This window comes from Megalops cyprinoides, chromosome 12, assembly GCF_013368585.1.
Source record: "Megalops cyprinoides isolate fMegCyp1 chromosome 12, fMegCyp1.pri, whole genome shotgun sequence".
NCBI classification, from domain to species: Eukaryota; Metazoa; Chordata; class Actinopteri; order Elopiformes; family Megalopidae; genus Megalops; species Megalops cyprinoides.
This window is the reverse complement of record NC_050594.1, coordinates 28,976,679-28,991,210: the sequence shown is the minus strand read 5'-3', so window position 1 is coordinate 28,991,210 and position 14,532 is coordinate 28,976,679. Positions and strand designations below refer to the sequence as shown.

Below are 14,532 nucleotides of genomic sequence, written 5' to 3'. Positions count from 1 at the left end.
AGGCTAAATCTCATATTACTTTTTATGTTAAAACGTATATAGATGTAACACAATACAATGCCATGAAATGAAATTCGAGAACTTAAAAGACTGATATCTCAAAATTACACTTTCTGCAGAGAGAACCATGTAATTCGAACCCAACCAAAAGCCAAAAGCCAAATGAGGTTAACTTGCCGTGAACGGGTCGGCGCTAGGACCTAAGCGTAAGGACCGTGACACGGGAGCCCTACAGACAGAGAGCTTGGGAGGTGTAGTGGAAGAACGGCAAGGGAGTCGGAGTAAACGAGAAGACTTTTTTCCAGATTATTCAAGGACATAGCAGCAAAACAAGTCGCCGAAGACATCCATAATAATGTTCCGGAATCACTTTTGAAACCTTAGTCCAGGTAAAGTGTTGCATTTTGGTTCTCGGGTTGACTATGTGTCCGATTGCTGCTAGAGACAGGGTAGATCCTATTGTACTCAATGGGATGCGGCTATTCTCACCCAAGCTGCCCTGGCTAGGCCCAGAACCCAGCCAAAAACTAGCAAAATTCGCCAAAACAAGTACAGAGTCTAAGCGAAAATTACTTTCTGGCATTTGTATTACTTTAAGTATGAGTTCCATATATATCCCAGTAAACTTTGAACTCAGAATAACAAATACATCGTAGAAATTGGTAGTGATTTTTAAAATTGCAATGTTATTACATATAGGCTATTATTTTCTGGTATGTTACACGGTATTTTGTCTTTAGCCGCCCAGGCCGAATGTGTGGATGCTCTCTCTTCTCCCCAGCATTCCTTTTACCAGATTAACCTGAAACTGGTCACCTTAAGTAATAAGCCATCACAGCTGAATTCAAGACCCCTTCGCTATTTTTTTTCGCAGGTCATAATGAAAGTAAATAGAAGTTTCATTATTCAGGGCGTTAAAAACTAACTTCACACTGTGTTGAGTCTGTGCTTTTAGTTTTGGCTTATGTGTGTAGGGAGTTGCGGGTGTAGCTCATGTTTCTCTGAACTTTCGCAATGTAAAGCGAAAATGAGCTTTTTAAATATTGTTACATTTCAATTTTATTGGCCCTTGTCAGAACAAGCCTAGTAATAATAAAGGGAAAACAGTCTGGCCGAATCGTCCTGTGATTGACAGCGGAAGCATTTTTCCCCGTTTGTATTTTACCTAAACCTCAATTGAAGGTCCATTGAGTAGTAACTGCACGTGTAAAGAATAGTAACCATTTCGATGTTTGAATGTCACTGTTTACGATAGTCGCCTTTGAGCAAACAAAGCAAATGTCTACACGGGTTGTATACCGTGATTAGTATCCGTGTTTTTTTCTGCATGTATAAGGTCGTTTTCTTTTGGATTTTAACTTCATTTAGATGCACTCCAACAGCTCAAAAGGTTTGATAATGTAACGTCATTTTATCAAAGCAACCACGACTGTTAACAGCGGATTCATGATAAAAAGAGTCGAGCACGTGGTCAGTTCAGTGGGCACCTACCGCAAGGTGCTCTTAAACTGTGGTTATAGCCAGCTGTCCGATTTATGCATGCAACCAATTTTATGCAGTAACAGCATATCACCTGAAAAATAAAGACAACAGGATGAATGTCAACTCTAACTCTCGCTTCAGCTGTAAGATGTCCGTGGAGCAAATAATGGGAACGTCCGAGGTTGTCTGATGGATGTTCTGTCATCGTTATTATATCACTAGGTAAACTTAGAGCAGAATTAAAATTTTCATGGACATTGTATGCAAGGTGAGCATGAATATCGAATAGCATTTCTTTATCGGGCTTGTTAAGAACGTATTGTTTGGTGTCCCCTGTTATTTTTTCGCGTCTTGCTTTTTAAAAACCATTTTCAAGTATTCAGGTTTATCCATGCCATTCTGTACGTAGCTCCACAAAGTAAGAGGTTTTTGTTGTGCTGCAGATGACTGAAACTGACCATAGTGGGTTTTTAAATACATACATTAATCTCATATGACCTACTTTCCTCCTCCTCTCGTAACGTTTGTAAAAACGTCTTTAGCGGTTAAAGAAAACATTTTTATAACTGTCAGATTGTGTATTCTGACAGTAAGGAATTCATTTTTGTCATGGGAGTAGTAGTAACACCCTTTTACTTCACTTATTCAATACTCAATAAGCAGAAGGAGAGAAATCTTGCCCATGCTGAAATAGTGCAGACTTCCCTTTACAAGATGAATCCAGTGTTGGATTTGTTCACATCTGTCAAAAACCATGTGATTACACGTTGTGGAGTACTGTCGTTTGTACTTGTTTTGTCTGAATTATTTCACGAGGAGACTGATAACAAAAGTCAAATACAGTACCTGTGTAGGGCAGGTCTTGTGGTACTAGAGATAGGCCTGCTTGGTTAAGGGAGGGGATCTCAAGATGGTGCAAAACTGGTGGGAGGATTTCAGGGCGTGTCAAGCTTTTGAAGCTAATGAGTTCAATGTTAACAATTTCTCAATTTGATGTTGAAATTGAGTCGCCCGGTGGCCTCATTTGTAGTGGGGAAACCACAGCTTTTTATCGTGAGCCCATTTCTGTAACTGCAGATTGCAGTTAGAGAGGGGGCATGTGACTCATGTATTATCGAGGGGGCGGGAGGGAGGCGAAATGGTATAGCTGCTGCTCCACTGGCCCCGTTCTGGGTGAGGGGTGCTGTGATCACCATTTCCTCCTCACGCGCATGAAAGGACTGTTAGCCCTTGTCCTTGTCCTGTTAGCCCGCTGACGCAAATGTGCCGCTGGTTACGTGCAGAATCTGAGGAATGCAGCTTGAAATGACTGCCGCGCGGACGGGTCTCCCATGTGCGTCGGAGCGGTATGAGCGGTGGAAGCCGGAATTCGTTATCCAGCCATCAGCAACGGAGGTCCTCATGCTAGACTATCCACTCACATCATATGACTGCCTTTTTTCTCCCCCCCCCCCCCCCCCTTCTGTCACAGGCCTGCTCGGTTTCCGCCACGCAGTCTCCGCAAGCGTTGGTTATCACTGCACTGTCGTTATCCCCAGAATCCTCACTTAGGTCGCACAGTGGGGCCATCACGAAGGCTGGCGAGCTCTGCACAAAAGCAAGTCAGTTGCGGTGGTAACAGATTGGAAATATTGAAATCTGCGAAGGTTGAAATGATCACGCCATCCCTTTTGTTGCGTGGAAGAAAAGCAAGTGTAGCGACCTCAGTAATTTGTGGCGCCGCCTTGAACTCGAACAGGAGAGGGGGCTGCCTCAAACCTGACTGAACACAAGAGACGCAGAGGAGGCGGATGGAGGAAAAACCTTCCTAAGTCGCAAACAGAATCGGAAACGCAGACCCCCGGTTCATGCTTTCGTGAAGAATGCAGTGTCTCATTCAAGGTGGTCCACTGGAAACCGAGGGGACTGCAGTTGCTAAGTTACTGAACATTAAAACAAACAACACGCTAAAAGCTGTAATTCAGAACGGTGCTTAACCAAGTCTCCCTGTCCAGAGTCATTTGAATTCACGGGGTGGACCAGGTCATTTGTTTATATTTGATTATGTTAATGCAACCAGCTTTGTTCTTATTCAGTGATTGTTCCCAGTGTCGATCCCAACATAAACGGTACAAAAGTTATTGTGTACAGAGTCACGCTGTGTCAGCGGAGTGGATCATTTCTGGTAATCTACTTTGAATTCCTTGTTTAAGAGTCTATTTAAAGGGAGATTTGATACATGAGTATATCTGATGTCAAATTTTGCTTCCATGTGGATATTTAAGCTTCATTACAACTGGTCGGTTAAGTGTGACTTTGCTACTTTCCGCTTCCTGCTGTCCTGAGTCCCCCCTGAAAATTTGAGCTCTGGTCAAGACCTGAGATCTTATTCCAAATTGTGGTCACTTCCCCCTTGTAATGCATGCTGGGGATTTGAGTGCACAGGTGCACAGCTGTGTAACCACGGTCAACTTGCAGTCTGAGATGGGTTTACTCTGAACCGGAACTGCCCCATAACCTGCACCAAGTCATGACTGGGGTGAGCAGAGATGGTATGAAATTGAAGGTGTATCCAAAAATGTAGAGTGTCTCATTCTTACAGAAAGCAGCTGGATTCATCCATGATAGTATATCCATGTGCCATGGATCCCATTCACAATATCAAGCTAAGAGCTTTGGATTAAACACATACGCAGGAACATCCAATGAGCTTTTCGTGTGTCAGCACCACACTGGGCTGGGTATGGTTGTTTTCCAAAGTCATCTTGTGCCCTCCATCTTGTGCAAATCTGCCAGTCAAGACTCGGAACCTCTTTAGACAGCGCAGTAGCTGAGGACCTGATAGACCGCTTCTTTGCACCGTGTCTTGCCAACACTGTAGTCTCTGCGAGTGGGGGGGGCTGCGCTGTGGTGGCGGTGTGCTCCACGGTGTCCCCTCTGCCGCGGCAGCCCTCCGCCGCTCCCCTGCTGCATGACGCTTATTTGCATTGAATGGGGTGGCCCCTGGAGCGAGAGCCCGAATGATGAATGATAGAGAGGGAAGCAGGCGGCGGCCCCAGGCACCCTTCACCATGTGACCCGCTGTCAGGGTACTGGGTTCATTCGAGTGCTGCTGGGTGAGAGCTGGCGGCGGCCCAGCTTTTTCTTTTTTTTTTTTTTTTCCCCCCGCAGCCCACAGTAGCAGAGCGAGGCTGATCGCATTAACAGCAGCGCTGCCAGTGGCTCACAAACTGGGGGTCCTTGTACGGGCGCTCTCCCTGTGTGTGTGTGTGTGTGTGTGTGTGTGTGTGTGTGTCTGAGACAGGCACACAGTAAATCCAGGATGTTCAATCTCAGTTTGAATTTCAGTGTTAACTGATCAGCAGGAGAGTCACTGAGACAACAGGGTGGTTGCCTCAGAATCACAGGAACACCGTGTGCCTTTCTCATCACACTCTGTGCAGTGGTCTCTGTCCGCATCCTCTGCGTGGCACCCACAATGGCTGTCTCCAGCAGAGCTTTCCCGTATTTCTGAAGTAGGGACAGCCAAGGTCACTGCTCTCCATAACTACAAATAACCCTTTTGAGCTTGCTTTGGTCAACAGCGGTGTGTCTTATCACAATGCAGAAGGAGGAGGATGCAGAACATTCAGCAGTGCGTGAAGTGCTGTGTACTCGATTTCCCTTGCCGTGCTGAAGTGGAGGTTGGTTGCTTCGAAAACAGGTGCAGTCTGAGGCCCTGTCAGCGTTCCTCCTGTGCAACATGGGCGTTTGTGTAGCAGCATTTCTGTTGGTGTAGATGCTGCTGGGGAGCAGCAAAGGGCACAGCGAGGTCACCGAGCACGAACGACTTCCTGTGAGGCAAGCGCAGTCAAAATACTCCCTTGTTTACGTTCCTGCAAGTGGCAGACAGCCTCTCCGCCTGAGACGTGCTCCCCATTGCGCTCACTGTACACCAGCAAGGGCTGTTAACAGAGTCTCGCGCTACTATGCACGCATGTATGCATTGTTTTATTTGGCGGGTTTCCTTATGCAGAGTGGAATTTCACAGCAAAAGGTCTGTGCCACTGCGGCGTTTGTAGTGCCGTTGTCTGCTTTTCGTTTGGGTGGCTTGCCCCAGGGAGAGAACGCATGAGTTTCCTCTCGTGCCATCAGTTTACCAGCCTGCTCCCTCCGCTCTCTTTTGGACATCTGTTTGTTTTTGCCTTAAAATGTGACCGAACACCGGGCCGGCAAAAGTGAGGATCCGTGGTCCAGCTCTCCCCCTGCAAGCTCCGCCATAAAGCAGGGCGGGCACAGGCGTGATTACTGGCAATCACCGGCAACCGCTGCACCGCATGAACATGCCCGTCGTGGGTCTGCAACGGTTTGGCAGACAGCCGCGAACTGAGGTGTGCGTACGGATCGGCACGAACGTGTTGCCTCAGGATTAGCAGGCTGCGCAGAATGCAGGGCGGCCTTTGCTGAGGCACCGCTTGTAGAGGAGCTCTGTAGCGGGATGCCTGTCTTTTCTTCCCGTATTCATGGACATTGTGCCTCCGCAGTGTACCGCGATTATTCTGGCCTCCAGTGTAAATCTTTGACCAGGGTTATGTGAGCTGGAGCAAAAGGACAGACCTTGCATAGATTAAATGTCTAAATTTTGAAACTTGACTCTGAACCTTAAAATCCTAAAGGCAGGAAAGCTGCTTATTTTAGTCAAGACAGGAAGATCGGTGCTGTTCTGACCTGTGTGAATTAGTCAAACTGGCAAAATTAAACTCACTGGCTTCCTCACGCTAAAATAAGCCTGTCTAGGATTTTCACTGAACTGCAAGTCACAGGTGACTGATTTGAGGTGATGATTTGCAGTGGGAGCCTCTGAATAGATTCCCATAAAAGCCACCTCTGTGTCCGGTTTAATGGAAGACATATTAAGCCCTGGGCCTGTATATATGTGACTCATTCATCGCCTGTCAATAGCTGCGTCGCTTCCTGTTGATGTCCCCAGTCACGGGTAACGGAAGAAAGAGGTCATTTGCAATGCAGGCAGGGGTCGCTTGCAACTGAGAACATCGATGGCATACCCCACAGACACAGGCATAAATTGATATCCATGTGCTATCAGATGTAATGAACAGCAATATGTCTCGCGCATCGAGCGACGAGGGAATAGGCACCTCCGAGATTACCTGAAAGCTGTCTTCATTCTTCATCATTACTTAACTCGGAGATTCTATTTTGCATGCATGTGTTTAGCGACTCAAAGGTCAAGAGCACAGATGGCTCTAGAATGCAGAATTAGGAGCCACTGAAGACGGGCCGCTCATGCTGATAGTTGAGGAGTTGGGGTGGAATTTTCCAAAAACGGCTAAAAGATGCTGACTGAAAGTTTCAGCTCCTCAGAGCAGTAATTTACCTGTGCCGAAGCTAACAGAATGATAGCTCACCGTCCTTGATTTCTTTTCCCCCTCATTTTTCTGTACAAAAATGCAAGATGCAAGGAATATGTTAGAGTACCCACAAAACAAAATGATTCAAATAAAAAAGGGACGGTTGTCTGGGAAGAAGAAATAACAGGTGACACAAGGTTGCCGTGACTCGCTCTGACAAGATCCTTTTTTGTTTTAAATCCTCTGAATGAACTCCCTGTCGTAGATGCTGGCACATTTTTTCCACTGTCCCCTCGGAGCCACGGAAAGACCAAGGATCATGTTTGTTTCCGGGCGGAGGGGCGAAAGTGCTCACTTGGGGATTAATGTTTGGAGGGCCGAGAGGAACTGTTTTACCTTCAAGTGGAGTTAATTTTTATTTCTCTTTTTTCCCCACTCCTTTCTCAAAACCCAGTAGGCAACTTGCGAGAAGGCAGCTCCCAGCTCCTGCTTCCTGCCGCGGTTTGAGTGAAGGTCGCTTTGGGGATCAGAGCGTGGTCTCTCCCTGTCGGGACTCAGCGGACGGACCACTCCCTGCGGGCCACCATGACCGATGTTGTAATTGTGAAGGAGGGCTGGCTGCACAAGAGAGGTAAAGGGTTTCGCCGCTTCCCTGACTATGACCTTTCTGCATGACATTCGACACATCGCCGCATGTGTTGAGCTCATGAATTGACTTTGAATTTTCGAAAGCTAGGAGTTCTGGCTGTGTTGAATAAACATGTTTCTTCTGCTTGTAATGTTGTGAACTGACAAAAATGCATAAAGATAGTAATAATTCCTGACATCTCTAGACTTCACACAATTGCACGCCCTGAATGAATTTTGGGGAAAAGTGCATTTTGGCACATGCTGAGATGCAAAACAGTGATTCAGCCATTAATCAAACATGAGTGCTAATTTCCATTGTGAAAATGCTAGAATTATACACAGTAACACTGACCTGAGAATATTGTACTTTACCAAATATTAATATGGTGAACATGCTGGGGCATGCGAGTGGCTCATACAGTAAAAACACTTATTCCAAGTGCAGTCTGAGCCCTACAGCCTCAGTTCTATGCCAGGCATGTCATTTGACAATGACCAGGAGCTTACATCGCTGGAACAAATTAGCTGCAAATTGGAAGGGACGCTTCGTCGCTCTGCTCTCGGCACCCTGGGACTTGCTTTATAGTTTCAGGAGGGTGGGTCTGTCCTCCAACAGTGTTTGCCTCCTGGAGTGCGGTGGGACCTAGAGGACCTGGGTAGGGTCCATGGTAGCCATGTGTATTGGAGGATTGCATGTGCCTTGCCACAGTACAGACCGTGAAGCTGCCGTTTTTTCCACCATAACAAACACATCCATTTCCTTCCATCCAAGTTTTCATTGGAAGTGCTTGTGATGAAATGTATCACTGTCACTAGATGCAGACTGCTTGGGATTTCTTTCCCTGAAAAAAATCTCGTTTCTAGCCACATAGCTGTTTTGCAGAAGATGTCTCTTCCTGAGTTCCTGAGCAATGACAATGCAGTGTTTTTAATTGTGTGCTGTAGCAAGATACAATGCACATTTAAAAATGCACTTTGCACTCAAAGTAAATGCTCTTAACTACAAAGTTACTGTGCTGAAAAAATGTCGTGTAGGATACTATGCAATGTCCTGGGTATTTGAAATTCTGGCATAACTGACAAAGTATTTGCATTTCCTCTGTTTTTTGCAGAAACTTGCTTTACATTTTGATCAATGACAGTTTATTTAGCCCAAAGGCAGTCGGCATATGTGATCACTGTATTACCATTTGAGGATAAATGTGCTCTGTAGAAGCATAATAGTTTGAAGGCCCTTGTTCTTGGGGATACTATAGTCATGTGTTATTGCTAATAATGTAGACACTCAGTGTTCTACAGTTTCACAAGACTTTTTCCTGCTCCAAGGTGATTAGTTGACTAAGACCAAATGTTGAAGATAGGGAAAGGATTGAGCCACACTGAGCCAGCTGATGACAATGACTCTAAAAGGAACCAACTAATAGAATACTATTATTGCTGATAGCCATATAAGACAACCTCATCTTGCAAGAACTGCATAGCTTGTGTTTTACAAGTCATCAATGTGTACAGTTGGATTGTAGCTGAAGTAGTTAGTTAAGTGTGCTTTCCAAGGGTACAGCAACTGTACCCGGGAATTGAACCTGCTACCCTCTGGCTACAGGTCAAGGTCCCGAATCACCACACCACACTACATGGCCAGTATTTCATTTGACTGTGGGTCTTCCCCTTTCCCCTTCTGCACCCCTCATCTTCTCCTGTGGTCAAAGCATCTGGATATACCACACTCAGCCTGCTTCCTGTGCTCTCCATGTACACAGATATCTCATGGAAGATCAGTGTTCTGTGGTGAGGGGCTTGGGAGTGGTTTTACTGATGTATGTTCTCCTTAAACAGTTTTCAACCCTGCAAAACTTAAAAGGACAGTTACTTGTAGTTGTCTAGTTCCTAGTCCGATATGTGGCCTCATCAAATGAAATGCTGGTCTATTGTCCTTTTCAGAACTGTAAGCCCACCAGCATGCTGCATTGCAGATGGATCCAAGATGCAGTGCTAACACTTAATCTATTTCCTCAATAAAATCGCTGTCATTGGAAATATCAGCGTTCAGCAGTGGTTGCTCTCTGTCTGAAGCAGGTTAAATCCTAATTCACTTACTGTAACACTGTTTAGATAATTTCTGCCAGTTGATTCACAGTAATTGAGCATTGTTTACCCCTGAGAGAGCTGATTATTTTAGTATAAAGAGAACTACATGGACACATGAATGGCTTGACTCCAGCAGAATCAAAGGTGCTTATATGTGACCTGGTAGAATCCACTGTGCTCTGCTTAGGCCCAGGTATTGTCTTTCCTTGTTCCTGTAGACCATGGCGGTGTGGCACAGCAAAAGCAAACTTCCACATGGAGCAATAGTAGCATGTTGCGAGACACATCCCTGGTGTAGGACTTGGCCTGTTTGTTTTCTGCTAGCGGCAGCTTCACCTCTGACCCCAGCGGAACTCCATAAACCGCGTGCCATCACCTAACTTCCGTGTGCGTTGGTAAGTTCCGTGGTGCGTGCGACTGTTGCCACGGTTATGACAGAATCTCGACAGAAATGCCCGGGAGCAGAAAGGCAGCCGGCGGAAGAACGTCCTCGGCTTGATAGAAGATGGAGCCTTTGGCCATGGTGCTGGTCCACTGTGTGCACACTTGATCACATATTCACTGTTTTAGAGTTAGGGTGAGTAAGGCGGTCTGAAGGAGATTGCATGAATTAAGGACCTTTTCAGAGGCTGTCTTGTCAGTATATTTACTGACATAAATCATTTCCCCTTCGATCCTGCAGTTCTTTACCTCCCTGATGAAAAGGAACACATAATTAGCATCTTGTGTGTTTTTGATGAACCACATTCCCGTCCCAGTTAAAAGCGAGGCCTGTGGTCTCACACAGGGCAGTTGGCTGTTGTAAACCAGAGGTAGGGCTCTGGTAGGGGAATTCCATTGTGTTTATACAAGGTGGAATTCCACACATACCTGCTGGCTTTGAGCGGCTTTGTGTGTGCCCTCAACCCTAGGGCTTCTCAGCTCCAGTCCCAAGGGACTTCATTTCAGCAGGTTTTCCAGCTTTCTTTGAAAGCATTATCACCGTCAGAACTGGGGGAGCTAAACTGGCCCATCATGACCATCCCTCCATGACCAGGGATGAGTGGTCAGACTGTTGTCGTTCTTCATGGTCTCAGTTTGGGCTCGGCCTCCACAGAGTAAGCACAACAGTCAGAAAGCTGGAGGGAACGGTCAAAGAAGCAGGAGGGAATGATCAGAGAAGAAGGGAACGGTCAGAGAAGCATAAGCGGAATGGTAAGAAATCTGGAGGGAAACGATCAGAAATCTGGAGGGAAACGGTCAGAAATCTGGAGGGAAACGGTCAGAAAACTGGAGGGAAACGGTCAGAAAACTGGAGGGAAACGGTCAGAGAAGCAGAAGCGGAATGGTAGGAAGGCTGGAGGGAACGGTCAGAAAACTGGAGGGAAACAGTCAGAAAACCGGAGGGAAATGGTCAGAGAAGCAGGAGGGGAGAGCCAGAGAGAGGCAGAAGGGAGTCCCGTCAGCGTAGGCAGTGGAGAGGCAGGACGGGGGCGAATGGGCGGCGTGCTGCAGTGCAGCTCAATAGTTTCCCCTGGCCGCCTTGCAGATACAACAGAGCGCTGTGTTGTAGCGGGGTCATCCCAGTTCAGCTATGCAGACAGACGCAGTCGGTAACGGTTCTGGGCAGAGGATAACTGGGAACACAGCGCGCTCCGGATTTACGGCGTGCAGCGGCCCGGCAATCTTATTTTGTACGCGCAGGATTTGGGAGGTTTTGTTGCGATGACATCACTCGTGGGGAATTGTACTCAATGAACTCGGATCAGTTCAGTTGGGCTTTTTGTTTCAGCCCCAGTGGCTTTTTCAAACATTTTAAAACATGCATGATCACACATCTGCAAGCTATAGATCAAGGAAAAAAACTTACAAAAGATCTGCATAAACATGAAAAAATCTTATTTCAGGCCAGCAGTGTGTACGACTGAGTATTTCTTTCTCACAATCTGCTAACAATCACGCCAGTAGTAGTTAGGGTGGCCAGTGTGCTATGGGAACAATGATAATCACCAGAGACATTTGCACTTTGAAGTTAGACACCATTTATAAAGGGAGAAGCTCTCTGTGCATCTGGAAATCCCCTGTCGTCACACAATGAGCTGCAGTGTGGATACATTCATTGTCTCTCTGACAATGATGAGCATTAAAGCATTGTTCTCTAAATCATAAGCATTCCCCCTTTACCCCATTATTGATTATCGTTCTGTAAAATGCAAGAAAGCAAAGAAATGTAAGAAAAACTATTTATTTGGTTGGGTTTTTCAAATGTATCCCTTTGAAAGGTATCACATTTTCACTTTTATGCTGAAATTTGCCTGGAATAAATGCTTTCATTTTAAGACTGTTAAATATGTGTTGAAGAAGATGGTTAGTAAATATATGATTAAAAAAGCTGAACCAGATTTATCTATCAGTCTTACAGCACAAACGCTGCATTCTGTAAACAGGGCTCCATCTTAAGAACTTTCTGTAGCTTTAGCTTTCGTGCTGTTGGTCAGATTCAGCAGCCCTTAGTGGACCGTGTCACCAGCATGTTGAGGGTCAGAAACTCAGGGCTGTTCGACTGGCTCTTTTTGCTTTTCACTGTTTAAAGGCAGTTAGCGCAGCTGCTCTGACACTCGAACACCCGAGGTGACTTTTTTGAGGCAATCAGTTACGCACTTACATTAAGAGCCTTCATGCTTTCACCCTGAAACACTGTGCGGCCCTATAGAGAAATGATGTGCACTGGGCAGAAGGTTACCATGGTTTGGATCATAGGTGCAGAGTGCAATATGAGGGGAAGCATACCTCCCATTGTGAAGGTGAGGGCACACACCTGAAACTATTGTTGGTTCGCCGGAGTGCATCTCTGATTCCAGATCTGTTGTGTTCATGACTGTTTACCTGGGAACTACTGCATTTGGAATATTTCAGGGCAGAATAAACCACAAAAAGGAAAATGAGTTTACTGGGCAAAATTAGCAAAAAAATGAGTGTAGAATAGTGCTCAGGGAAGTGATTCCCACAGGAAAGATTCAAGTGCTTACTGGAAACAAATTACTCGAAAGATTCTAGTACCAAAGTGTTAACTTTGAACAACTGTGTTTATTCATGATGATCTGCATATCTAGGCCTGTTATGGGCACTTATGATCCAGCGCCTACAGAGTTAACTGACCAATATTGTGGTCTACACCAAAACCAGGGCTGTTTTTTGTGGGAACAGATTTTGCACACAGAGGCAAAAACACAACGTTTGTGTATGAATCTGAAGTTTGGGAACGTGGAGGTAATATATTATGGTGGACTAGCTTGTCAACACATAGAGGGGAGAAAAGCTGTTTTTTGGTTCTTACTCTTGATTTTAGCAGGCTGTGGCCAGCTTAAGAGCCATTTAATTTGCTTTGAAAGGTTCCCTTATAACTCAGTGTCGCATGGAACGTAGAGCAGTTTGAATTACATAGTTGGCTTTTTGGCGTTGTTTCTGTAATCTGAATTGATGAGTCTCTGCTGTGCTGCAGTCTGGCTGTTGATGTAGTCAGAGCGGATTTCTTTGACAGAAGTTCCTGAATGTTCTGGAGTCTTCAGAGACTTCTAGACTCTTCCATTCCTGCCACACCAAAGGCAGGTTTTTTTTAACTGAATGTGCATTCTGTTATGGTCTTTTTTGCCACATAGGAGGGGAGTGGGGTGGTCACCTATTTAAGGAAGTGGTAGGTATGAGTAAGGTATAGGCCTAAGTCTTACAAAATGATATTTTACTATATTAATAAATTTCTCCCTCGGTGATAGTTACAAAAATTCACTAATGCTGCAGTGAAAGTTGTCTCTACCTCAGGGATCAACATTACCCATGTACCTAGGCACTCGAGCTATGTGGAATCGATATGTTCATACAATGCAGCCATTGCGGCTGTCGTAAATGGAATGTTGCTGGCGAACTTTGGTTTTGGAGCCACATTAGATTGAGGCCAACAAAATATTCCATGGTCTGCATTCAGAAGAGCTCTGATGGGAAGTCCAGGATGGCTTTCCTGATAACAGGGGCAATAAAGGACTCTGGTGAAAGGCCGCGGGGAGACGAAAAATAACTTGTTTACTTGAAAGAAGACGAGTCAAAGGTCACTATTCCATTGCTCCACGTCTATAGCCTTGCGAATGTTTGGGGACCCTCGGCAGTGTTGATCACCAGAAGCTTCCAGCCTGCTGGTTTTGATGCTGTTTTCATACATTGAGTTAGATACAAAAGGTAATCATCACATTATTTACATAAATGTCCAGGGGCACCTTACATAGCTCAATTTCCTATCAATTTATGTAGCTGGATTTTTACTGAAACAGGTCAGGTTAGACTACTTGAATCCTAGGGTACAGCTGCTGTGTAGCAACTGAGGAGCATACCTATCGCTCTGTAGTTGAAAGCCCACTTTCTTGTAGAACACGGTGTACTTGACTTCTATTCTTTTCTTTTGTTTGCCTTAGATAAAGGGGAGGGGGGGGGAGAAGTGTGTTTATGAATCACAGCATAAGTGTGATGTCAAAGCCAGTCATTGTGACCAGCCTGCGCTCCTGTCCCTGAGGGAGTAAGCTGTTTACTTTGCCTCTGTGAGGGGAGAAAGTCCTCAAAAAAGCTCCCTTGTTTTTGCATTTTGTTGGAGTGGTAGACAACATGGCCTGACCTGAAGTGAATAAATAAATGGGAAAGACAACAGACACACACACACACACACGCGCACGCACACACACACGCACACACACCAAACAACCCTTCAAGAATGTGAGCTGGCACGCTGTCAGGCTCCAACAGCTGTGCTCGGCGAAATGTCACCAAGAACAGCCATGTTTTGATTTGGGGGGCATCCGCCAGCTTCCCCTGTGAAAAGGCCTCTTGACAAGACGGGTTTTAATGTCACATCATTGTCACGCCGCCCTGGCCCCCGGTGCCATGGCGCAGAAGGCGAGTGACGCGGTGGCACCGCGCTGCGGCTCGCTCGCGGGGCAGCTGCCTCCATCACGCGCCCAGGTAAACTGTCCACTCCCGC

General features: G+C 45.8%; 1 protein-coding gene across 2 annotated transcripts in view; it reads left to right on the top strand.

The window, feature by feature from the left end:
* Positions 1-252: 252 nt before the first annotated feature.
* Positions 253-14,532, top strand: part of akt1 (v-akt murine thymoma viral oncogene homolog 1) — a 40,459-nt gene continuing 26,179 nt past the window's right edge. Inside the window, exons 1-2 of one of the 2 annotated variants that reach the window (XM_036541874.1) lie at positions 253-389; positions 7,270-7,443. In XM_036541874.1, the coding sequence (XP_036397767.1) occupies positions 7,398-7,443 (46 nt within the window). In that variant the 5' untranslated portion in view covers positions 253-389; positions 7,270-7,397. Of the gene's footprint in view, positions 390-7,266; positions 7,444-14,532 lie in introns of both variants that reach the window. The other variant, XM_036541873.1, reaches the window with a different exon arrangement.